Source organism: Pseudophryne corroboree, chromosome 12 (assembly GCF_028390025.1).
Source record: "Pseudophryne corroboree isolate aPseCor3 chromosome 12, aPseCor3.hap2, whole genome shotgun sequence".
NCBI lineage: Eukaryota > Metazoa > Chordata > Amphibia > Anura > Myobatrachidae > Pseudophryne > Pseudophryne corroboree.
The window spans coordinates 168,801,550-168,829,061 of NC_086455.1; the positions used below are offsets into that span (position 1 = coordinate 168,801,550).

The 27,512-nt window shown below is 47.5% G+C and overlaps 1 protein-coding gene across 2 annotated transcripts in view; it reads right to left on the reverse strand.

Moving 5' to 3' along the window:
- RIN3 (Ras and Rab interactor 3) overlaps positions 1–27,512 on the reverse strand; it is an 81,192-nt gene that overhangs the window by 29,293 nt on the left and 24,387 nt on the right. For both annotated transcript variants that reach the window (XM_063948472.1, XM_063948471.1), the window contains exons 2-3: positions 9,757–9,934; positions 2,234–2,348 (exon numbers count right to left, since the gene is read on the reverse strand). In XM_063948472.1, coding sequence (XP_063804542.1) covers positions 2,234–2,348; positions 9,757–9,934 — 293 coding nt within the window. The remainder of the gene's footprint in view (positions 1–2,233; positions 2,349–9,756; positions 9,935–27,512) is intronic.

The window sequence follows — 27,512 nt, forward strand, 5'->3', positions numbered from 1 at the left end:
AAAGTCCTCTCTGCCCCCTCTCTGTGCCTCGCTCTCTATTGGCGTGATGTACCAAGCATCGCATCCGTGATGCGGTACATCCTGCCACACGTCGCTTACGTACCTTTTGGGTACTGTATGTACTTATAAAGGCAATGTAATTCACAAAGGACAGACGTGAGCTGTCCTTTGCGATAGAAGGACATCCGGGTTTAGGACCTGGTAGTCCTTCTGCGCAAGCGCAGAGGACATGGTGGCCGCTGGGGGTGTTGGGAGGGATCCAAATGGAGACATGGAAGCCCCAAATCGGTGCCTTACTTAGGGCCCCATGAGGTCTAAATACGCCTCTGAGATAGTGTAACAATTACTCTCCCACTTGGTTTGCCCTGCCTCTTTCTGTTACAGACTCGTGGTACCGCAATGGGTACCAGTTTTGAGCCCAGTTATGTGCTTGCAGGCATTTGGTCTATTGCTCCCAAATTGTCTGGACATTTATTTCTCTACAGAGCAGGGGCTTATTCTGCAGCGCAATTCAAATGGGAACAAACCATGCTAAAATGAGACTAGGTGCTGACAGAGGTCAGAAGGCCCTGGTTAGCGGAAGGAATTTAATTAGTGACATGCACCAGGGGCTACCGTCACACATTAATTTATTTCAAAATAAAGTAAAGATTATTTTACATTTAGGTTCCACGAGAAATAAGCTAAAAGTGCATTACTTTCCAGGACATTACGGTAAGAGGAACTAGACTCATTACTAACTTCTACTAGAGAAAAGGTGACTGCAACACTTATAGCTTATCAAATATAAACTGCTAAAGCAGAACCGCACTAAGGAAAGTACCTTTTATAAAGCGGATACACTATAAGTGGGAATCATTCAGTGCATGAACTATTTAGCTTCCTAGTTTGGCTCCTTGGCTGTGCTCCTGTTCCCCCGGCCAGCTGTTTATGGGTGGCCGCGGTATTTATCATAGCGGACAGTTTTATTTCCCTCTACCATTGAACTTCCCATTTCTAAAATCACATTTTATTTTTCTGTATTTGTGTGTTAATTATTTTTATTTTTTTATCGGCTGCTAGCTCATTTGTAAATCTAATTTATTGCTGTATTATTCTCTTATACAGTATTTTCCAGTTTATTAACACCATCCATCTTACGCACTCATTTGTTTTGGTACAAAGTTGCAACTCGTTTATTTCTACAACTGTCCTCATACAATGTTGCTCAAGTCGCTGTAAACAGCACTTTCTGGCGTTCCAGGTCGCGTACGGTTTGAACGCGCAAAGTGTCTTTCTCTCTCCAAATGTGCATCTTATTTGCAAAACAACTGGAAGCTACAAACGGCATTGCTAGATTACGCTGATCAATTTAATGTGCGACACTTGTATATCTGAGTGAGAATGAGTCTGAATCCCTGTAAGAAGTGCTATAATGCAGCAGCCGCGGCTTTTTCGCGCGGAAAGTTCCGTTTTGCTTCATCTGTGACTTTATCCGTGTTTACAACTAATTCCTGAGCATCTTATGTTGTATAGACAATGGGTGTATGAGGACACATCTGTATATACCTACGATTAACTACAGAACTGCTACAGTTTACTATATAATTTACTTATCTGTAATAATGTTTCATATTAACTATTACACAATATAATATTTTCTATTATACATGGTGTAAGCGAAAGTTCTATGTACTAAGCCTTGGAAAGAGACAAAGTGGACAGAGATAAAGGGGGTAATTCAGAGTTGATCGCAGCAGCCAACTTGTTAGCAGTTGGGCAAAACCATGTGCACTGCAGGTGGGGCAGATGTAACATGTGCAGAGACGGTTAGACTTGGGTGGGTTATTTTGTTTCTGTGCAGGGTAAATAATGGCTGCTTTATTTTTACACTGCAATTTAGATTTCAGTTTGAACACACCCCACCCAAGTCTAACTCTCTCTGCACATGTTACTTCTCCCTCCCCCCCCCCCGCCACCCCCCCCCCCCCCCCCCCCCCCCTGCACTGCACATGGTTTTGCCCAACTGCTAACAAATTTGCTGCTGCAATCAGGTCTGAATTAGGCCCAAAGTACCAGCCAATCAGTCCCTAACTGTCATTTTTCAAACCCAGCCTGTAACATGGCAGTTAGGAGCTGATTGGTTGGTATTTTATCTCCGTCCACTTTATCTCTCTCCAAGGCTTAGTAAATAGACCCCTATGAAGCTTTTAGGTTAAAGGCTCAGCAACAGAAGCGCCAGACAGTGACCTACTTGTCTTCTCCTCTCGGATGTTGTAACGGAGTATGCCAGCCGCCTCTTGCTGCTCTGCAAAATTAACCCAGAGGATCATACATTTCATCTCCACATCTCGTGTCACCAGGAAGACCTGCAACAGAGACACAATGTTTCAGGACCGCTCATCCCAGGATCACTCCTTCCATGAGGATATGGTACCTACCCCTGGAACCTGTGCCCTCTCCCAGTTTCTATTAGTTGCTGGAGCAATCATTTGCCAGAGGAAGAGCCCTGATTTAGGATGATGGACGACCCTCTATCCCATTGTCAGTCACCGCCCTCCTCACACAGGGATCTCTATTCCTGCTATACATTACATACACCGTATACATGCAACAGATACTGAATAGCTGACATTACTAAGACACAACTTTATTTGCAATAAACATATAAACTCAATCTCAGTAAACGTGCTTATGTTCATCTGGGAAAGACTGCTGGGAGTTGTAGTTCAACAACATTTGGACAGGTTGCAAACCCCGTTGTCTTCTCCGAACACACGTGTTAAATTAGTAATTAAAATGCATCTGGAAAAGGGTGCGGAATGATGGAATTTCTGCTTCACTAGTCCAGGAAAATGTCACAATGACATAATCATGCCTGAGATAATGCAGCTACATCTGGGGACCCAAACGTTAAGAACCCCCCCCTTCCCCTTCCCCCTTAAAGAAGCATCGCTATCATACAGTAAGTTCTTGCATTAAGACAAAACACGGAGACATGTGCTGCATATTTTCTGGCATGTTACTGGGGCCCCACGAGAGAAGGGGAGGGGGGTGTAGCATACAGTATAACAGCACATACCAGGTCAGGTATGGATCAGACGCCTTCTCACATTGTCTGCATCAATTGGAGACAGGACAATGCTAAATATGAGAGCAATGCAATTTGGACAACAGTGCTACAATGTATCAATAAAAGAGATACCCTATTTATAAATACAGGTTGTAGTCACGCCAAGATCGTCAGTAGAATATATGACCGGTTATCCTGCCCATAGAGTCATATCTTCTGCATATTCTGAATAAATACAAAGAGGCATTGCTATAAAGGAGGAGTCTCCCGTCTCCGAAAGTCTGACATTTGTTTAGTGCGACTGAGATAGCGAGAGCTTCGCTTTCTGATGGATTAAAGTACACAGACTTGTCTCATGCTCCTAAATTATTAAAAATACTGTATAAAAATATCTTCAGGCTATAGGTGTATAAAGTATGTATAAGACATAAATTATTTCTCTGTGTTTAGACTTGGCTCCCATCCCAAGATATCACATTAATATTCCAAAATATGGAAAAAGCCAAAATACTTCTGGCCCAAAGCATTTCGGATGGTATACGGTCTTTAGGTAGACTGTCATCAGATCGACCCCTATTGGTCGACATGAGTTTTCCCCTTTTTTATTTTATTTAACTTTTTCATACTTTATGATCCACGCGGCCTACGATTGGGAACGGTAACCTGTGCTGAGCGCAGCAGTAGTGGAGTGAGGCACCTTGCCCGCAGCATGGCGAGCGAAGCGAGGGGACACTGCGCACTGATTGGGGTTCCCGGTAACTTTACAAAGAAAGCGACACAAATAAAAAAAAAACTCAAGTCAACCTTTTTCCATATCGACCTGCCGACCTTTTCCAGGTGTCGATCTAGTGCCTGTCGACCTAATGAGTGTCGACACAACAAACACATCCCTTTCAGATATAGGAGACTGCACAAAGCTGCAGAAATACACAGCACAGAGAACACACAGCAGAACAGCGACACCTAGTGGTTAAATGATGGAAGGTCTAAAAAAATAAGACTTTACTTACCGATAATTCTATTTCTCATAGTCCGTAGTGGATGCTGGGAACTCCGTAAGGACCATGGGGATAGCGGCTCCGCAGGAGACTGGGCACAAAAAGTAAAAGCTTTAGACTAGCTGGTGTGCACTGGCTCCTCCCCCTATGACCCTCCTCCAAGCCTCAGTTAAGATACTGTGCCCGGACGAGCGTACATAATAAGGAAGGATCTTGAATCCCGGGTAAGACTCATACCAGCCACACCAATCACACCGTACAACTCGTGATCTGAACCCAGTTAACAGTATGATAACCGTAGGAGCCTCTGAAAAGATGGCTTCCAACAATAAACAACCCGATTTGTTTGTAACAATAACTATATACAAGTATTGCAGACAATCCGCACTTGGGATGGGCGCCCAGCATCCACTACGGACTATGAGAAATAGAATTATCGGTAAGTAAATTCTTATTTTCTCTGACGTCCTAGTGGATGCTGGGAACTCCGTAAGGACCATGGGGATTATACCAAAGCTCCCAAACGGGCGGGAGAGTGCGGATGACTCTGCAGCACCGAATGAGAGAACTCCAGGTACTCCTCAGCCAGGGTATCAAATTTGTAGAATTTAGCAAACGTGTTTGCCCCTGACCAAGTAGCTGCTCGGCAAAGTTGTAAAGCCGAGACCCCTCGGGCAGCCGCCCAAGATGAGCCCACCTTCCTTGTGGAATGGGCTTTTACAGATTTTGGCTGTGGCAGGCCTGCCACAGAATGTGCAAGTTGAATTGTACTACAAATCCAACGAGCAATCGTCTGCTTAGAAGCAGGAGCACCCAGCTTGTTGGGTGCATACAGTATAAACAGCGAGTCAGATTTTCTGACTCCAGCCGTCCTGGAAACATATATTTTCAGGGCCCTGACTACGTCCAGCAACTTGGAGTCCTCCAAGTCCCTAGTAGCCACAGGTACCACAATAGGTTGATTCATGTGAAACGCTGAAACCACCTTAGGGAGAAATTGAGGACGAGTCCTCAATTCCGCCCTATCCGAATGAAATATCAGGTAAGGGCTTTTATAGGATAAAGCCGCCAATTCTGATACGCGCCTGGCTGAAGCCAGGGCCAACAGCATTACCACTTTCCATGTGAGATATTTCAAATCCACTGTGGCAAGTGGTTCAAACCAATGTGATTTTAGGAACCCTAAAACTACATTGAGATCCCAAGGTGCCACTGGAGGCACAAAAGGAGGCTGTATATGCAGTACCCCTTTGACAAACGTCTGAACTTCAGGCACTGAAGCCAGTTCTTTCTGGAAGAAGATCGACAGGGCCGAAATTTGAACCTTAATGGATCCTAATTTTAGGCCCATAGACAATCCTGCTTGCAGGAAATGTAGGAAACGACCCAGTTGAAATTCCTCCGTAGGGGCCTTCTTGGCCTCACACCACGCAACATATTTTCGCCAAATGCGATGATAATGTTTTGCAGTTACATCCTTCCTGGCCTTGATCAGGGTAGGGATGACTTTATCTGGAATGCCTTTTTCCTTCAGGATCCGGCGTTCAACCGCCATGCCGTCAAACGCAGCCGCGGTAAGTCTTGGAACAGACAAGGTCCCTGCTGGAGCAGGTCCTTCCTTAGAGGTAGAGGCCACGGGTCCTCCGTGAGCATCTCTTGCAGCTCCGGGTACCAAGTTCTTCTTGGCCAATCCGGAGCCACGAGTATCGTTCTTACTCCTCTCCTTCTTATGATTCTCAGTACTTTTGGTATGAGAGGAAGAGGAGGGAACACATATACCGACTGGAACACCCACGGAGTTACCAGAGCGTCCACCGCTATTGCCTGAGGGTCCCTTGACCTGGCGCAATATCTGTCCAGTTTCTTGTTGAGACGGGACGCCATCATGTCCACCTTTGGTTTTTCCCAACGGTTTACAATCACTTGGAAGACTTCTGGATGAAGTCCCCACTCCCCCGGGTGGAGGTCGTGTCTGCTGAGGAAGTCTGCTTCCCAGTTGTCCACTCCCGGAATGAACACTGCCGACAGTGCTATCACATGATTTTCCGCCCAGCGGAGAATCCTTGCAGCTTCTGCCATTGCCCTCCTGCTTCTTGTGCCGCCCTGTCTGTTTACGTGGGCGACAGCCGTGATGTTGTCCGACTGGATCAATACCGGTTGACCCTGAAGCAGAGGCCTTGCTTGACTTAGGGCATTGTAAATGGCCCTTAGCTCTAGGATATTTATGTGAAGAGACGTTTCCATGCTTGACCACAAGCCCTGGAAATTTCTTCCCTGTGTGACTGCTCCCCAGCCTCTCAGGCTGGCATCCGTGGTTACCAGCATCCAATCCTGAATGCCGAATCTGCGGCCCTCTAGAAGATGAGCCTTCTGTAACCACCACAGGAGAGATACCCTTGTCCTTGGAGATAGGGTTATCCGCTGATGCATCTGAAGATGCGATCCAGACCATTTGTCCAGCAGATCCCACTGAAATGTTCTTGCATGGAATCTTCCGAATGGAATCGCTTCGTAAGAAGCCACCATTTTTCCCAGGACTCTCGTGCACTGATGCACTGACACTTGTCCTGGTTTTAGGAGGTTCCTGACTAGCTCGGATAACTCCCTGGCCTTCTCCTCCGGGAGAAACACCTTTTTCTGGACTGTGTCCAGAATCATCCCTAGGAACAGTAGACGTGTTGTTGGAATCAGCTGTGATTTTGGGATATTTAGAATCCACCCGTGCTGACGTAGCACTACCTGAGATAGTGCTACTCCGACCTCTAACTGTTCCCTGGACCTTGCCCTTATCAGGAGATCGTCCAAGTAAGGGATAATTAATACGCCTTTTCTTCGAAGAAGAATCATCATTTCGGCCATTACCTTGGTAAAGACCCGTGGTGCCGTGGACAATCCAAACGGCAGCGTCTGAAACTGATAATGACAGTTTTGTATCACAAACCTGAGGTACCCTTAGTGAGAAGGGTAGATTGGGACATGGAGATAAGCATCCTTGATGTCTAGAGATACCATATAGTCCCCTTCTTCCAGGTTCGCTATCACTGCTCTGAGTGACTCCATCTTGAATTTGAACCTTTTTATGTAAGTGTTCAAAGATTTTAGATTTAAAATTGGTCTCACCGAGCCGTCCGGCTTCGGTACCACAAACAGCGTGGAATAATACCCCTTTCCCTGTTGTAGGAGGGGTACCTTGATTATCACCTGCTGGGAATACAGCTTGTGAATAGCTTCCAATACTGCCTCCCTGTCGGAGGGAGACGTTGGTAGAGCAGACTTCAGGAACCGGCGAGGGGGAGACGTCTCGAATTCCAATTTGTACCCCTGTGATACTACCTGCAGGATCCAGGGGTCCACTTGGGAGTGAGCCCACTGCGCGCTGAAATTCTTGAGACGGCCCCCCACCGTGCCCGAGTCTGCTTGCAGAGCCCCAGCGTCATGCTGAGGACTTGGCAGAAGCGGGGGAGGGCTTCTGCTCCTGGGAAGAGGCTGCATGGTGCAGTCTTTTTTCCCTTCCTCTGCCCCGGGGCAGGAACGAGCGGCCTTTTTCCCTCTTGCCCTTATAGGGACGAAAGGACTGGGTTTGAAAAGACGGTGTCTTTTTCTGCTGAGAGGTGACCTGGGGTAAAAAGGTGGCTTTTCCAGCCGTTGCTGTGGCCACCAGGTCCGATAGACCGACCCCAAATAACTCCTCCCCTTTATACGGCAATACTTCCATATGTCGTTTGGAATCCGCATCACCTGACCACTGTCGCGTCCATAACGTTCTTCTGGCAGAAATGGACATCGCACTTACTCTAGATGCCAGGGTGCAAATATCCCTCTGTGCATCTCGCATATATAGTAATGCATCCTTTAAATGCTCTATAGTTAATAATATACTGTCCCTATCCAGGGTATCAATATTTTCAGTCAGGGAATCCGACCAAGCCACTCCAGCGCTGCACATCCAGGCTGAGGCGATCGCTGGTCGCAGTATAACATCGGTATGTGTGTATATACCTTTTAAGATATTTTCCAGCCTTCTATCAGCTGGTTCCTTGAGAGCGGCCGTATCAGGAGACTGTAACGCCACTTGTTTTGATAAGCGTGTGAGCGCCTTATCTACCCTAGGGGGTGTTTCCCAACGTGCCCTAACCTCTGGCGGGAAAGGGTATAGTGCCAATAATTTATTAGAAATCAGCAGTTTTTTATCGGGGGAAACCCACGCTTTATCACACACCTCATTTAATTCATCTGACTCAGGAAAAACCACTGGTAGTTTTTTCACACCCCACATAATACCCTTTTTTGTGGTACTTGTAGTGTCAGAAATGTTCAATGCCTCCTTCATTGCCGTGATCATGTAACGTGTGGCCCTACTGGACATTACGTTTGTCTCGTCACGTCGACACTGGATTCAGTATCCGTGTCAGGGTCTGTGTCGACCATCTGAGGTATGCAAAGTGCTGACATTGTCACGTAATTCTTTAATTACTACCATCCAGTCAGGTGTCGACTCCCTAGGGGGTGACATCACTAACACAGGCAATTGCTCTGCTTCCACATCATTTTCCTCCTCATACATGTCGACACAATCGTACCGACACCCAGCACACACACAGGGAATGCTCTGATAGAGGACAGGACCCCACTAGCCCTTTGGGGAGACAGAGGGAGAGTTTGCCAGCACACACCAGAGCGCTATATATATACAGGGATAACCTTATATAAGTGTTACTCCCTGTTATAGCTGCTGTATTTATATATTAGCTGCCAATAGTGCCCCCCTCTCTGTTTTACCCTGTTTCTGTAGTGCAGGACTGCAGGGGAGAGTCAGGGAGCCGTCCTTCCAGCGAAGCTGTGAAAGAAAATGGCGCTTGTGTGCTGAGGAGAAAGGCTCCGCCCCCTTCACGGCGGCCTTTTCTCCCGCTTTTTTCAGGAAACTGGCAGGGGATAAATGCATCCATATAGCCCAGGAGCTATATGTGATGCATTTTTTTTAGCCATATAAGGTTTTTATATCGTTTTTATTGCGTCTCAGGGCGCTCCCCCCCAGCGCCCTGCACCCTCAGTGACCGGAGTGTGAAGTGTGCTGAGAGCAATGGCGCACAGCTGCAGTGCTGTGCGCTACCTTATTTGAAGACAGGAACGTCTTCTGCCGCCGCTTTCTCCGGACCTCTTCGCTCTTCTGGCTCTGTAAGGGGGCCGGCGGCGCGGCTCCGGGACCCATCCAGGCTGAACCTGTGATCGTCCCTCTGGAGCTAATGTCCAGTAGCCAAGAAGCCCAATCCACTCTGCAGTCAGGTGAGTTCGCTACTTCTCCCCTTAGTCCCACGATGCAGTGAGCCTGTTGCCAGCAGGACTCACTGAAAATAAAAAACCTATTTAAACTTTTACTTCTAAGCAGCTCAGGAGAGCCACCTAGCTTGCACCCTTCTCGTTCGGGCACAAAAATCTAACAGGCTTGGAGGAGGGTCATAGGGGGAGGAGCCAGTGCACACCAGCTAGTCTAAAGCTTTTACTTTTTGTGCCCAGTCTCCTGCGGAGCCGCTATCCCCATGGTCCTTACGGAGTTCCCAGCATCCACTAGGACGTCAGAGAAAATAGAATGTTACCCGTGAGGTGGAATGCTGGATGACTTATGTAGGGTGACTGCTCACATCAGGTAGGTAGGTAGGTAGGTAGGTAGGTATGTATGTATGTATGTATGTATGTATGGTCACTTACCCCTGACGGCTCTCTGCGGAGTATTTCCACCGCTTGCTTTGGAGCCATGCACAGCTGCAGCCATACTGGGCAGGTTTTGATGAGCCGGTCTAAGACACTGATGCCGGGCGAGGATAGCTGGCCGTTCAGTACAGGATCCGATCTGAGCGGCGTCTCTGTGACTCCAACATCTGTGGGACTGAGAGACGCAGACTTAATACACATAACCACAAAGGGAACATCCGTGAAAGTAACTTAGGTATAGCGAGCAGTCATGTTGCGCCCATATAAAATAACTTCTATTTGCAGGGGGGGGGGGGGGGCGTTGATGACCCCTTGTCAGTGTTCCACAATGGGACATACAACAATCAGGGCACCTCCCACCTCAATAAGAGGATGGCCATCGTGCCAGCACCTCCCTCTGTATCACACTGGAAACACTTGTGTTGTAGTATAATGTGCTATTGTTCACCATAAAATACAAAGCTCCCCATTGATCAGGCCTGGGAGAGTGATAAATAGCATGGTGATAAAGTGCCAGCCAATTAGCTCCTTAGGGGTCTATTCATGAAGCAGTGATAAGAGTGTAGAAGTTGTTCATGGCAACCAATCAGCTGCTCCGTACAATTGTATAGTATGCAAATTATAAATGTTACTTCAATGCTGATTGGATGCCATGGGCAACTTCTCCACACTTTTCACTGCTTCATGAATAGACCCCCAATTGCCATGTTACAGGCTGTGTTTGAAAAATGACAGTTAGGAGCCGATTGGTTGGTACTTTATCACCGTGCAATTTATCACTCTCCAAAGGTGGGTACACACTGGAAAGATATCTGCAGATCAATTGATCTGCAGATATATCTATGGACGGATCGGGCAGTGTGCAGAGCATACACAGCGCCCAATCCGTCGGGGACTGACGTCATGAATAGATTGTCTGAAAATAACCAGGTCTGATGGGCAGATGTACTAAGCGTTGAAAAGTGATAAAATGGAGAGAGATAAAGTACCCGCCAATCAGCTCCTAACTGCCATGTTACAGGCTGTGTTTGAAAAATGACAGCTATGAGCCGATTGGTTGATACTTTATCACTCTCCAATGCTTGATAAATGGGGGCCTCAGTTTGGTAGTTTATCTCTCTCCACTTTATCACTCTCCAGGGTACATCTGCCCCAGAGGAATTTCATAAAATGTAACATTAATAAAATAAGTTGGGAATCTGGGGCGAGCTGTCAGACATTTATTACTCCGTATAGAAAGGGAAATATATCAGAGACGTTGATACGGTGATATTTCCAGCGAGTGACCACAGAGGTTACTGGGCCCCTCCTGTGCGGGCAGACATATGCAGAATATGGGTTTATTGCACGGACTCAAGGCTAGAGCTACGCGGACACTTTTTTCCTCTCAGCTAGCGGATAAGGTTTTGAGGTAAGACTTGTAAATGGAAGGTAACGACTGTACTAAGATGCCCCCACTGCGGGAACTGGGTCAGGGCGTAATTCCATACAGGCACGCGCATAAATCCATGCAGCACTACACACTGCATCATCATGCAGCTGCGCACCATGTACATAGTACAATTCTGCTGCAGATAATAAAGACACTGAGAATCACTTCCAGCAGATGGTGCACTCATACCACACACAAATCCATCCTCTATGCCCATACATGCAGAACATATACTGAGAACTGAACCTTGCATGCAGAACACAATAAGTAGTACTGTGCTCTACATATACATGCAGAACAACATATACTGAGAACTGAACCTTGCATGTAGAACAAGATCAGCAGTACTGTGCACTACATATATATGCAGAACATATACTGAAAACTGAACAGTGCATGTAGGACAAGATAAGTAGTACTGTGCTCTGCATATACATGCAGAACATACACTGAGAACTGAACCTTGCATGCAGAACACAATAAGTAGTACTGTGCTCTACATATACATGCAGAACAACATATACTGAGAACTGAACCTTGCATGTAGAACAAGATCAGCAGTACTGTGCACTACATATATATGCAGAACATATACTGAAAACTGAACAGTGCATGTAGGACAAGATAAGTAGTACTGTGCTCTGCATATACATGCACAACATATACTGAGAATTGAACCTTGCGTGTAGAACACAATAAGTAGCACTGTGCTCTGCATAGGCATGTAGAAAAACATATACTGAGAATTGAACCTTGCGTGTAGAACAAGATTAGTACTGTGCACTGAATATACATGCAGAACAACATATACTGAGAATTGAACCTTGCGTGTAGAACACAATGAGTAGTACTGTGCACGGTATATACATGCAGAACAACATATACTGAGAATTGAACCTTGCATGTAGAACCACCAGGGGACAGGTTCTGAGTTGGACAGATCTCTGTGCACAGAAGTAAAATGTGCCCGAACGCGCAAATGACCGGATCTGTCTTTCCTTGATATATGGCGTTTTGGGCGTTAACTACAGCGGTGACAATGTGACCACATGGAACCACCCTGTCTTGCGGGAGTGTGTCGGCAGTGTCGTGTATCAGTTATGCGTACAGGGAGGTGGAGCTAGCTTCTGGCGGATCTGACACCTGGCATGCGGCTGGTGCAATGGCGGTTGTGGCGGCAGCACCGCTTTCCACTTGCAGACACGCAAACCCTGCATTGCCCCTGGTGATTCTCTTATAAGGTAGTAAATCAGGCCAGTACAGCCACATTGCGTGGGACTCAGAATCAGACACAAACTGTGAATGGAACCTTTGCTATAAAACATAAGTAGTACTACGCTGTGTCCATACACAAAGAGCAACATATACCGAGAACTGGTACATTACCTCCAGGGCACCTGGACGGCAGACCGATTACTAGTAGACACAGCAATTCTTACATTGATCACATAAACGTGTTAATCTCAGACACGCGAGGCACGTGAGGCACGCCCTGAACTAACCCTGCGCTCTAGTACAAAACACAGTGATCCAGAGAACGCTGGAAACATGCCAGGATTTCCGCCTTAAGTTCAAGTGGTGACATCTCTCCAGGTTCTGCAACTACCGGGCACAAATCCATCTTATCTGCATCCTGCCTGATCTTCCTACAGCCACAACGGAACCGTCCGCGTCCTTCCTGGGGAACATGAATAGCCTCAGATACTGGTGTAGAAGACATTCAGCCTCTTCCCCAAACATTGTTATGCGGGGAGAACTCGCCCCACAATACACGCTTAAAATGGATGTGGTATGATATGTCGGCAGTAAAGTGAAATATCAACATATCATCCCTGGTGGTTCAGTGGTCACTTACCTGCCCCTGGCAGTTGCAACAACTCCAGTTATCAGCAGAGTATTCCGCCCCTATGTCTAACACTAATCCCTAACCTCCCACCACAGCTAAAACTAACCCCTCCCACCTGCTGCCTAACCTTCATGTCGACACAGTCAATGCCGACCAAATTACTACTTCCCTACAAAACAGCATCAGAACAAGTTCCAGTCAGGGTGCTGATATTTAAGAATGCGGACGATCTAAATGTCAACACCATGAGGTCAACAGGTTCAGACTGCCAATGTCAATATGTTCAAAATGTCCGCTGACAGCGAGGATGGCTAACGACCCGTGGAGCCGCGCATCGCTCGACGGCGGCAGCATATACACGGACCAATATAGTAAACCACGTCACTCAGGAAGTGTGAAAATGAGTGACGTTGTTTACTTTCCCGGCAAGTGTGTATGCACCTTAAGGATGATGTATAAACACAATTAATTTAATATTTCTTTCTAAATTTCTCAATAGAAACTTTTGGCCTAGGGGTGCCGTGAAAAAAGGAGAGTTATGGTAGACTTACCATTGTAAACTCTCTTTCTGCGAGGTACATTGGGTTCCACAGGGAAACATCGGGGTGTAGAGCGGATCTTGATCCAGAGGCACCAACAGGCTAAAGCTTTAGCTGTCTCAGGATGCATTGGGGCCTCCTCTATAACCCCACCTCCAGGCACTGAGAGCTCAGTTTCATTAACCAGTCCAATGTAGTAGCAGGTAAAAGAGACGGCAGATGTCAGTCACATAGAACCACATTCTCACGACAGGAGAAGGTACCAGCGGCTAATGCCATACAACCCAAATAAGCTAGGTGCGTCAGGGTGGGCGCCCAGTGGAATCCAATGTACCTCGCAGAAAGAATTAACTATGGTAAGACTTACCATAAATCTCCTTTTCTGCAGCAGGTTACATTGGTTTCCACAGGGAAACATCAGGGATGTCCTAAAGCAGTTCCTCATGGGAGGGGACGCGCCTTAGCGGATGTGAGAATCCGGTGTCCAAAGGAAGCATCCTGGAAGACTGTATCAAAGGCATAGAACCTAAGAAACATGTTCACTGAGGACCACGTAGCCGCCTTTCATAATTGTTCTGCGGACGTGCCACAGCAGGCCGCCCAAGAAGGTCCAACCGACCGGGTAGAATGGGCATTAATAGCAGCAGGAGCTGGAAGTCCAGCCTGCGCATAAGCTTGTACAATCACCATTCTAATCCATCTGGCCAAGGTTTGCTTATTCGCAGGCCAGCCACGTTTGTGGAAACCAAACAGGACAAAAAGGGCATCTAACCTCCTGATAGAGGCAGTCCTATCCACATAGATACGGACAGCCCTAACCACATCCAAAGAACGTTCATTGGAAAACAAATCTTAAGAGATAAAGACCGGAAATCTGAAGAGATAAAGACCGGAACCACAGTATCTTTGTTAAGATAAAAAGATGACACCACCTTAGGTAACTAACCAGGCAGAGTTTGGAGAACCGCCCGGTCACGGTTAAATATCAAAAAGGGTGGACGACAGGACAAAGCGCCTAAGTCCGACACCCGTCTTGTAGAGGCAATAGACAGCAAGAACAGGACCTTGGCCGTGAGCCATTTAAGGTCCACCGATTCAAGAGGTTCAAACGGAGACTCTTGCAGGACATGCAGTACAACAGACAGATCCCATGGAGCCACAGGAGGGACATAGGGAGGCTGAATCCGTAGGACACCCTGCGTGAAAGTATGAATGTCGGGTATAGATGCAATTTTTCTCTGAAACCATACCGACAAGGCAGATATGTGAACCTTGAGGGAGGCCAGACAAAGGCCTACGTTCAGGGCTCTTTGCAGAAAAGCCAGAATTCTGAAAGTTCTGAATCTATAGGCAACATAATTCTTATCAGCACATAAGGTGAAGTAAGAATTCCAGACCCTGTAATAAATCTGGGCAGAGGCCGGTTTGTGGGCCTTCAACATAGTTTGAATAACCGCCTCTGAAAATCCTTTGGCCCTCAGGAGTGATGCTTCAAGAGCCACGCCGTCAAAGCCAGTCTGACCAGGTCTGGGTAGAGACAAGAGCCCTGTACGAGGAGGTCTGGCCGCTGAGGAAGTAGAAGGGGACGCCCTTTCGACAGACCCTGCAGGTCTGAGAACCAGTGCCATCTGGGCCACGCTGGGGCGACTAGTAGTAGTATTCCTCCTTCTTGTTTGAACTTCCGTAGGAGCCTGGGCAGGAGTGACACTAGAGGGAACACGTAGGGCAGCCGGAAGTTCCATGGAACCGCCAGTGCGTCCACAAATGCTGCTTGAGGATCCATGGCTCGAGATCCGAAGACCGAAACCTTGTGATTGTGTCGAGACGCCATGAGGTCTTCGTCCAGTAGGCCCCACCTGTCCAAGTCCGCTTCCCAGTTCAGGACACCCGGAATGAACACTGCCGATATGGCTGGCAGATGGCGTTCCGCCCAACAAAGGATCTTTGACACTTCCAACATTGCCATGCGGCTTCGAGTGCCACCTTGATGGTTTATGTATACCACTGTGGTGGCATTGTCTGATCGTACTTAGACAGGCCTGCTCTGTACCAGAGGCAGGGCAAGAGATATTGCATTGAACACTGCCCTCAGCTCCAGAATATTTATGGGAAGAAGTGATTTGTCCTTGGTCCAACGAATTTGGAAAAAAAAAAAAAAAAAAAGAGTGTTGCTCCAACACCGTTCCCCATCCCCTCAGACTGGCGTCTGTAGTCAGCAGGACCCAGTCGGGGATCCAGAAGGGAAGGCCCCTGCTCAATTGCTGGTCCTGGAGCCACCAGGTCAGCAACAGACGAACCTCCGGAGTCAAAGAAAACATGTGAGATCTGATCCGATGAGGTAGGCCGTCCCACTTTGAAAGGATTAACCGTTGTAGTGGGCGTGAATGAAATTGAGCGTACTCTACCATGTCGAAAGTCGACACCATCAGGCCAAGTACTTGCATCGCCGAGTGTATTGACACTCTGGGGCAACGAAGCTGAAGCTTCAGAACTTTGTCTGGAGAAAGAAACAGTCTGAGACTGTGCGTGTCCAAGAGTGCCCCTAGGTGCACCATGCATGGAGCTGGGACCAGCATGAACGTCTTCCAATTAATTAGCCACCCATGGGCTTGCAGGAAGGACACTGTCAGTTGCAGATGACTGAGGACTTCGTGGGAATTTGCCAGAATCAGCAGGTCGGCCAAATACGGCAGGATTCTGACTGCCTGGTGACGGTGATGGGCAGTCATCACGGCCATGATCTTGATGAAGATCCAGCCCAAATGGCAGAGCCTGGAATTGGTAGTGAAGGTCACCGATAGCAAACTGCAGGAACTGTTAATGCGACATGGCAATAGGAATATGCAGATATGCATCCTGTATATCCAGGGATACCATATAGTCTCCGGGTTTCATAGCTAGTGCAATGGAGCGCAGAGTTTCCATACGAAACCTGGGCACTCTCACTTGTTCAGAGATTTGAGATTTAGTATAGGCAGGAAGGACCCATTGGGTTTCGGGACCAGAAACAGGGTAAAGTAATAACCTCTGCCTCTCTGGGACGGAGGTACCGGCACAACCACTCCTGTACTCAGGAAGCAACTCACCACAGTTTGTAGAGCTTGCACCTTTAACGGATCCAAAGAGAGAGCCGTAGTGCAGAACTGGTGAGGGGGAAGTCTCTGGAAGGAGACAGCGTACCCGTGAGAGACAACTTCCAGTACCCATGCGTCTGAAGTGGGTCTTTAACCAGACCTGGGCGAACTGCAGAAGTCGGCCTCCCACCATGGGATCCCCCAGGGGGAGGCCCACCCCGTCATGCAGCAGGCTTGTCATGTTTTGAAGCAGGCTGACGGGCTGCACAGGATTGTTTCGCCTTGGGCTTTGTGGTTCTGGAAGCACGAGATTGTCTCGGGTATGCCTGACCTTTTATTTTCCCTTGAGGCCGAAAGGAATGAAAAGTGGTACCTTTTGCCTTCTGCTCAGAAGGATTAGTATTTGGGAGAAAAGCAGTCTTAGCAGCCGCTAACTCAGACAATTTTATTCAGGTCTTCCTCCAAACAAAATATCCCCAGCGAAGGGGGGTACCTCCAAGGTCTTTTTGTAGTCCAGGTCCACTTTCCATGACCTCAAATCACAATATGCTGTAGTCGACGCCTTGGCTGCCAACACACCTGCCTCAGAGGATGCCTCCTGAATGTAATAGGTGGCGGTGATAATGTGAGACAGGTACTGTCTGGCATTGTCCGATATATCCTCGGGCAGCTCTTCTTCTGTTGCCTGGACCCATGCCTCAATACCTTTTGGCAGCCCAGGGGGCAGCAATAGTGTGTCTGTGAATAGCCCCCGTAAGGGAGTAAATAGACTTAAGGCATCCCTCCACACGCTTATCTGTCGGTTCCTTCAGTGAGGTGACAGTGGTGACAGGCAGAGTGGATGACACCACTAGGCGGGTGACATGAGAATCCACCGGCGGTGGATTTTCCCACTTGTTACATAACTCTGCAGGGAGAGGATAGCGAGTCAAGGCCCATTTAGGCAGAGGGAATTTCTTCCCTGGATTAGACCAGGGCTCCTGCCTGATGTCAGCAAGATGATCAGAATGGGGTAATATAGTTTTATCCACCTTCTGCTGTTTAAACTGCTCAGTTTTCTTTGCCACAGTAGTGGTCTCCTCATCATCGGTGACTTGAAGGATATGCTTAATAGCAGCCAGTAAGGCAGGGACATCATTCTGCAAGGGAGAATCCTCATCAGTAACACAGGATTCAGTGTCTGACAGGACCGTATGCTCCCCCTCCTCTTCAGATGAGAGGATTGTAGATTGCAATGAGGAAGCAGAGACACGGGCGTGACCTGGTGTAGATTTCTGTCTAACCAGAGACTGATTGAATTGCTGCAGTTGGTTAGACAAATTTATTAACCATAGCGACAATATGTGGTGGCAGTGGCACCGGTGGTCCCATAGGGGGCGCAATGCGTTCCACCAGAGTACCCAGTAGGTTGGCGAACGTCGCCCAGTGTGGCTCCTGTGTAGATGCAGGAGCTGCGGACTGACTGGGAGGTGCATGGTAATTAGTACATAGACCATCATATAACACTTCCCCCTCTGGTAAATCCTTGGAGCATGCTCTGCACGATGCAGAAGCTTCCACAGATTTACTGCCCTTTCTGTTAGGAATTATGGGGGTAATTCTGAGTTGATCGCAGCAGAAACTTTGTTAGCAGTTGGGCAAAACCATGGGGGTCATTCCGAGTTGTTCGCTCGGTAAGTTTTATCGCATCGCAGCGATTTTCCGCTTAATGCGCATGCGCAATGTCCGCACTGCGACTGCGCCAAGTAAATTTGCTATGCAGTTAGGATTTTTACTCACGGCTTTTTCATCGTTCTGGCGATCGTAGTGTGATTGACAGGAAATGGGTGTTACTGGGCGGAAACAGGCCGTTTTATGGGCGTGTGGGAAGAAACGCTACCGTTTCCGGAAAAAACGCAGGAGTGGCCGGAGAAACGGAGGAGTGTCTGGGCGAACGCTGGGTGTGTTTGTGACGTCAAACCAGGAACGACAAGCACTGAACTGATCGCAGATGCCGAGTAAGTCTGAAGCTACTCTGAAACTGCTAAGTAGTTTGTAATCGCAATATTGCTAATACATCGTTCGCAATTTTAAGAAGCTAAGATTCACTCCCAGTAGGCGTAGGCTTAGCGTGTGCAAAGCTGCTAAAAACGGCTTGCGAGCGAACAACTCGGAATGACCCCCCATGTGCACTGCAGGGGAGGCAGATATAACGTGCAGAGAGAGTTAGATTTGGGTGGGTAATTTTGTTTCTGTGCAGAGTAAATACTGGCTGCTTTATTTTTACACTGCAATTTAGATTGCAGATTGAACACCCCCCACCCAAATCTAACTCTCTCTGCACATGGTTTTGCCCAACTGCTAACAAAGTTCCTGCTGCGATCAACTCAGAATTACCCCCTTAGTGAGAATGCAACAGCAGGGCGACTTAGGACAATAAAGCCAGACAAAGTACAATACCTGCGAATAATAAATCCGGCATTATGTGACTGAAAAAAAGTAGAATATACGTATTGGATAAATACTGTGTATTACTATATTATGAGACTCAGACGGTGACGCACCTAGTCCCTTAGGGTACAGAATATAGTCACAGTTATATCTGGGAAACACTGAGAGTGAAACCACACAGCAGACACAGGCACACACAGTCACAGGCAATGCAGAAATTGTTATCACAATAAAGCTGCACTGGACTAGTATATGTAAATATATATATATTCACAGCGCACATTATTCATAATCACAGCGCGGTCAGTGACCGGAGGTATATATATATATATATATATATATATCTCAGAATACTTGTACAATATATTCTGTAACAGGAACACTCTTTCTCAGATAACGCTGTCTGTGACAGGACATGTAGGATTCTCAAGTGTTTGTAAAGTCTCAGCGTTGTATACAGGCGGCTTTACAGAGAAGACCTTGCCCTGCAGTCCCGGAGATCAGCAGCACATACGCTCAGAAGATGGCGCCCAACGTCTCAGTCAGGGAGTAAAGGAGAGTGTGAGGAAGCTCCAGGGCGGGAAATTTGCGAGAAGATGGCACCCTTGGCTGGGGGAGGGGCTACAGGCAGGGCCGGTGCTAGGGTGTTCGGCGCCCCCCTGCAAACTATAAAATTGCGCCCTCCCATATTCCGTTGGCGTGCGCCGGGAAAAGGGGTGTGGTCTCACAAGTAAGGGGCATGGCCACACAATAGTACCTCCATTTAAAATTACGCCACAATGTAGCACAATCTTATTAATCTTATACGTAATGCCCCACCCGTAGTAGTAGCGTCCTTATATGTAATGCACCCCAGTAGTAGTAGCATCCTTATACATAATGCACTCACAGTAGTAGTAGCATCCTTATACATAATGCCCCCAGTAGTAGTAGCATCCTTATACGTAGTGCCCCCCCAGTAGTAGTAGCATCCTTATACATAATGCACCCAGAGTAGTAGTAGCATCCTTATACGTAGTGCACCCCCAGTAGTAGATGCGTCCTTATATACGTAATGCCCCCCCCCCCCAGTAGTAGAAGCGTCCTTATACGTAGTGTACCCCCAGTAGTAGAAGCGTCCTTGTACGTAATTCCCCCCTAGTAGTAGTAGCGTCCTTATACGTAATGCCCCCCCACAGTACTAGTAGCGTCCTTATACGTAATGCCCCCCCCCCCAGTAGTAGCATCTTTACATGTAATGCCCCCCCCGTAGTAGTAGCGTCCTTATGCATAATGCCCCCCCAGTAGTAGCATCCTTATACGTAATGCCCCCCCCGTAATAGTAGTGTCCTTATATATAATGCCCCCAAGTAGTAGTAGCGTTCTTATACGTAATGCCCCCCCCAGCAGTAGTAGCGTCCTTATACGTAGTGCACCCCCAGTAGTAAAAGCGTCCTTATACGTAATTCCCCCTAATAGTAGTATCGTCCATATACGTAATGCCCCACAGTAGTAGTAGCGTCCTTATACATAATGCACCCCCAGTAGAAGCCTCCTTATATGTAATTCCCCCGTAGTAGTAGAAGCGTCCTTATAAGTAATGCCCCCCCCATCAGTAGTAGCGTTGTTACGCGTAATGCCCCCCCTGTAGTAGCGTCCTTATACGTAATGCACCCTCCCAGTAGTAGTAGCGTCGTTACGCGTAAAGCCCCCCCTGTAGTAGTAGCATCCTTATACGTAGTGCACCCACAGTAGTAGTAACATCCTTATACGCAATTCCCCCCTAGTAGTAGTATCGTCCTTATAAATAATGGCCACTCCAGTAGTAGCGTAGTTTCACGTAATGCCCCCCTGTAGTAGTAGCGTCCTTATACGTAATGCCCCCCCAGTAGTAGTATCATCCTTGCATGTAATGGCCTCCCCCAGTAGTAGCGTCATTATACGTAATGCCCCCCCAATACTAGCATCCATAAAGTGCGCGTACGCAGACATACCTCACACACACAATTCACACATATATACACACACATACACACCCACCCACCATATGCACACATACACACTCACCATATATATATATATACATATATATATATATATATATATATATACACACACAACTTACCTAAGCCAGTCTCCCTCTGTACTGCAGCCTGGTCAGTGTAGCTCCGCCCCTTCTGTCCCGTTTAGCCCCGCCCCCTTTCGTCCCGTTTAGCTCCGCCCCCTTCTGTCCCATACTCAGCCCGTCAGCCGCTGTCACACGGGGAGGGGAGGCAGGAGGTTTTTCATTCAGCAGGCGCTGCTGCCAGTGACTGTCATACCGTGACAGTCACAGCAGCAGCAGGGGGACAGGACGGCGCAGCAGTGAAGGGATTCAGAGCAGGGGGAGCGCCTCTCTGTCCCAGCGCCTCCCTGCACTGCATCCCTTCGCTGAGCGGGTAGCGCCGGGCCTGGCTACAGGTCAAGCGCCGGCTCCCCTATGCTGGACTTCCACCCCGGGTAATGTGAGCCTTATTAAATGGGGTGATAGTACAACCGACCTGTACTCAGACATCCCAGTGGTCTAGTGGGGTCCCTGCCCAGTGATCGTGTCCATGCCAGCGCCGCGACCCGTCTCCCTAGGTCACGGGCGGAACGAGATTTAATGGCGGGTCCCGACTGGGGGACCCTCTTACCTCCTCCAGAAAGTCGGGACTTCTCCGCCGCAAGAACCTGGGAATCAGGCCACGGGAGTATGCGATGCCGCTTGGGAGGTGATGGGAGCTGCAGCGCTGAATGTCACTTTGACTTACATCGCCGACAGCCCAGTGAAGGAATCTTCTTCAGAAAAGGTTTTTCAGGGCTGCCCAGTGCCGCCCACCTGGTAAGTGACCTGCTGCTGCAGGCACCAACTCAAAACTTAGCTATCAGTGCCTGGAGGCGGGGTCATAGAGGAGGCCACAATGCATCCTGGGACTGCCTAAAGCTTTAGCCTGTTGGTGCCTCTGGATCAAGATCCACTCTACACCCAGATGTTTCCCTGTGGAAACCAATGTAACCTGCTGCAGAAAAATTCTAATACTCTAGGGCGCCGTGATTTCAGATCCTTTTCTGGGAATGAACCATATTCCACATTTTGAAGTCATTGCCACTGTATTCATGGAGGTCTCTGAGACAGGCTCCTCCAATGTGGCACATAACAGGTTGACCAAAGAGACACACATAGGGGCCGCTGAGGTCTCTGGAGCCCCCATAGTGTCAGTGTGCACCTCTGCGGACAACGGAACAGGATTATATTGTACTTTACGCTGCATATTTTCCATAGAGAGCATAGGGAGATTTTATATTTATTTATTTTTATTACAGACATATATTATATTTTTATGTAATATCAAAATAATGTAACTTTAATATTACAGATTCAGCAGTAGATGTGTCTCCACATACAAATACATTAACACTGTTTAACTTTTTTTTTTTTAACCAGTTCCAAAATTTGAGAATGTCCTACAAACCATTTTCTACATGAGATTGGAGCTTCTACAGTTATTTACACACTGTATACACACATTAAATATACACATATATACTAAGCAGTGCCAAGAGTGGAGAAGGTGCCCATGGCAACCAATCAGCTGCTCTGTATAATTTTATAGAATTTAAATGATAAATGTTACTTCAATGCTGATTGGCTGCCATAGACAACTTTAGCACTGACTCACTTCTCCACTGTTTTCACTACTTCGTACATCTCCCTCTAATTCTCATGATTCCTGCCAATGATAGTTCAGTATACGGCGGTATAGACCAGCACTGGGCTAATCAGTACAACAGCAGTGCACAACAGATCACAACACAATAAGGAAGCATACAGTGATACAGATTTAGATTGTAAACTCTCACGAGCAGGGCCCTCTTCCCTCATGTGCTTATCCTTTGTCTTACTTTAATAATCTTCAACTGCACCACATCCAGCAGTCTTCTGCCACCTGATACTTATTCCAGTGTCATCTGCTGATGTAACTATGTGTATTTACCCTGTACTTGTCCTATATTGTCATCAACTGTAAGTTGCTGTTTTCCTGTTTGATTATTTATGTACTCTGTAATTGGGCGCTGCGGAACCCTTGTGGCGCCATATAAATAAAGGATAATAATAATAATAATAATAATAATAATAATAAACACCATATTACTGACCAATATACAGTACACAGTGGTAGAGATCAGTACAGACTAGCATATGGTACTACAGTGTCAAAGTCGGAAAAATATCATGCTACACGTTGCCATATATTCACCTCATGCGCTTGCCCGCTGCACGTGCACATTCTCTCCCGTGCGTGCGGATACTCGCAGCTGCGTGATGGCGCCTCCTCGGCCATGCGCTCGAGCGCGTGGTATGTGCATTTACGGTAGAGTTTGTGTGCGTCTAGCGGGCGACTCAATCGTTAAATAATAAAACCAAATAGTATGTTTTATAGATAATGTTCCCCTTAATAATGACTGTAAGTTTGTTTAATGTAACTGGTCGCTGGACAGAGGAATTCCTCTTTGCATGATACGAAGGGTCAGACAGGGTTTGAGCAGTGGTGTTTGGTACCTAACTAAAGAACATTTTATTAGGAACAATCCGGTGCTGGTTAGGTAAAGATTAATCGCTCCTGCATATAGTTATGTCTATTAGTAGTTTCTGGACATTTACTATATTTGCGGTTCATTATCCATGCGGCGGGAATTCTGAGATTCCCTCCCACCTGAGCAGTTTGATATAGTCACAGCCCACCTGTTCAAACAAACCTATGACCTTTTGTTATAATGCGGAGGGACATTCCTGTGTCCAATGAACAATAAGATTGTAGGGCCCTTTGTAGTACACTGTATGTTGTGTATATAAGGGTCACTGTCCCCAGACCGGCCAGTACTCTCTCTAATCAACATTTATCTCTGATAATTGGAGGACTGGATCCGGTTGCGCTAGCGAGTGTTCCCCGTATGGTATGTTTCTCTGTGGCCACTTTGTTACCCGTTTTAATGTTAACCATTCATTCTTAGTCGATGTATTTGTGTTTGCGATCGTTCGCTATTGTGTATATTTCTGTTTAGTTATTCTGTTAGATTTTAATGTTAGCCTGTAGTGTATGAACTGTTAACTGTTTTTTTCCCCTTTTACTTAGCTAAATATTGTTAGTAAAGGTGTTGGAACCTTAGCAAGGAGTGTGTCTCACCATTTGTTATTAAGGGTTGCTGAGCATCTCAATCGCTCAAACAGCTAGCTTACAGACCAAGGTTAAACAGTGTTATATCATTGCAGTATCTCAACACTAAGATTACAGTATAAACATACTCTGTGTAAGGTTTAAAAGGTTATTATCTGTGTGTACGCTCGCTGTGTGTATTCCATACTCACAGCGCAGCGTGTGTATGTAACTTGCGTACCACGTGCGAGGTCTTTGTACGCAAATAGCGTACGAAGTGCGTAGCACGTGCACGAGGGACAGCGGCCATTACGGCTTCACGATATTAGTAAATAGCTTGTGTTCTTAGGTATACAATCAGCTTTATCAACAGGGCAGTGCACGGTGGTACAGTACGCTATCTTACTGACCTATATACAGCAGTAGAGATCAGTACAGACCAGCATATGGTACTACAGGGCAGTGCACGGTGGTACAGTACGCCAACTTACTGACCTATATACAGCAGTAGAGATCAGTACAGACCAGCATATGGTACTACAGGGCAGTGCATGGGGGTACAGTACGCCATCTTACTGACCTATATACAGCAGTAGAGATCAGTACAGACCAGCATATGGTACTACAGGGCAGTGCACGGTGGTACAGTACGCCATCTTACTGACCTATATACAGCAGTAGAGATCAGTACAGACCAGCATATGGTACTACAGGGCAGTGCACGGTGGTACAGTACGCCAACTTACTGACCTATATACAGCAGTAGAGATCAGTACAGACCAGCATATGGTACTACAGGGCAGTGCACGGTGGTACAGTACGCCATCTTACTGACCTATATACAGCAGTAGAGATCAGTACAGACCAGCATATGGTACTACAGGGCAGTGCACAGGGGTACAGTACGCCATCTTACTGACCTAAATACAGCAGTAGAGATCAGTACAGACCAGCATATGGTACTACAGGGCAGTGCACGGGGGTACAGTACGCCATCTTACTGACCTATATACAGCAGTAGAGATCAGTACAGACCAGCATATGGTACTACAGGGCAGTGCACGGGGGTACAGTACGCCATCTTACTGACCTATATACAGCAGTAGAGATCAGTACAGACCAGCATATGGTACTACAGCGCAGTGCACGGGGGTACAGTACGCCATCTTACTGACCTATATACAGCAGTAGAGATCAGTACAGACCAGCATATGGTACTACAGGGCAGTGCACGGGGGTACAGTACGCCATCTTACTGACCTAAATACAGCAGTAGAGATCAGTACAGACCAGCATATGGTACTACAGGGCAGTGCACGGTGGTACAGTACGCCATCTTACTGACCTATATACAGCAGTAGAGATCAGTACAGACCAGCATATGGTACTACAGGGCAGTGCACGGTGGTACAGTACGCCATCTTACTGACCTATATACAGCAGTAGAGATCAGTACAGACCAGCATATGGTACTACAGGACAGTGCACGGGGGTACAGTACGCCATCTTACTGACCTATATACAGCAGTAGAGATCAGTACAGACCAGCATATGGTACTACAGGGCAGTGCACGGTGGTACAGTACGCCATCTTACTGACCTATATACAGCAGTAGAGATCAGTACAGACCAGCATATGGTACTACAGGGCAGTGCACGGGGGTACAGTACGCCATCTTACTGACCTATATACAGCAGTAGAGATCAGTACAGACCAGCATATGGTACTACAGGGCAGTGCACGGGGGTACAGTACGCCATCTTACTGACCTATATACAGCAGTAGAGATCAGTACAGACCAGCATATGGTACTACAGGGCAGTGCACGGGGGTACAGTACGTCATCTTACTGACCTATATACAGCAGTAGAGATCAGTACAGACCAGCATATGGTACTACAGGGCAGTGCACGGGGGTACAGTACGCCATCAATACACAAAGACAGAGAATACAATGAGCCAGTATGTAATATTAATGTAATGAACAATACAGGGCAAGGATATAGAGAGGCGAGTTTCAGGAATATATCGGGTCTTCTATTTGATTATAACGCTGTACAGAGGGACACTGGATACTATAGGACACCATATACTGTATAGGCAGCATGCAGAGGACAATGTATTATGTAACAGGACCATATATTGTATAGGCAGCATGCAGAGGACAATGTATTATGTAACAGGGCAGCATATGGCATCAGTGGCAGAGGCGGAACTACCGCCAGCACAACCAGTGCGTTGCACTGGGGCCCGCCACTGTCCAGGGGCCCAATGCATGTAATGAGTCAAACGGACTCATTACATGCCGCTGTGTGCTGCGGGCAACCGCTGCCCGCAGCACACAGCCGCACGGAGAGGAGCGCAGCCGACACAAGGGGAAGGAGGAGGAGGGAGGTGGAGGAGGGAGCCGCAGCAGCGCCTCAACTAATAAAACAGCGCTGCTGCAGCTCCCTCCTCCACCTCCTCCTTCCCCTCGTGTCGGCTAGTAAGTAAGGTGAAACGCACAGGCCGGATGTGGCTGCGCTAAACCGGATTCCAGGCCCCGCCCAAGCAGGAAGTGGTGTGCAGCCTCCTCCCGGTTACTGGGAGCAGCAGGTAATGTCCTGTGTTATCAGCGCTGATCACGTGTGCAGCTTCTTATCTCACTCATACTGTGTATCAGGGGCAGGGGACCTATGGTACTACATAGCCCAGCATGCCCTGCCACAGTGTTCTGGTTAGGGCATGCTGGGATGTGTAGTGCCACAGGCTGCCTCCCCCTGCTGTATATGGGGGGTTACAGGCATGTCAGGCAGTAAGCGCCTCCTGTGCCATAGCAGTGTCATTATACAGCATGGTCTGGGAGCTCAGGGGCCTATTTACTAAGTCTTGGTTGGAGATAAAGTACCAACCAATCAGCTCCTAACTGTCCCTCTGCTTCACTATAGGCTGTCTTCCGCATCCCAGCATTCACAGCGGCGGAGAACAGCCTATGGTGAAGGACTGGGACAGCAGCAGCAGCGCCTCCACCAATAACACAGCGCTGCTGCGGCTACCTCCTCCCTCCTCCTCCTTCTCTCCTGCCCGGGAATCGTGATCTCTTCCAGAAGCTGCACCGAGGAGCCTGAGCCAGCGGAAAGAGTAAGTATAATTCATTCTCTTTCTTTATGTGCAAAAAGGGGGATTGTCTGCCGTAATGTGTAAAAAGGGGGAATCTGCCTGCCGTAATGTGTAACAAGGGCACGCTGTCTGCTGTAATGCGTAACAAGGGCACGCTGTCTGCCGTAATGCGTAAC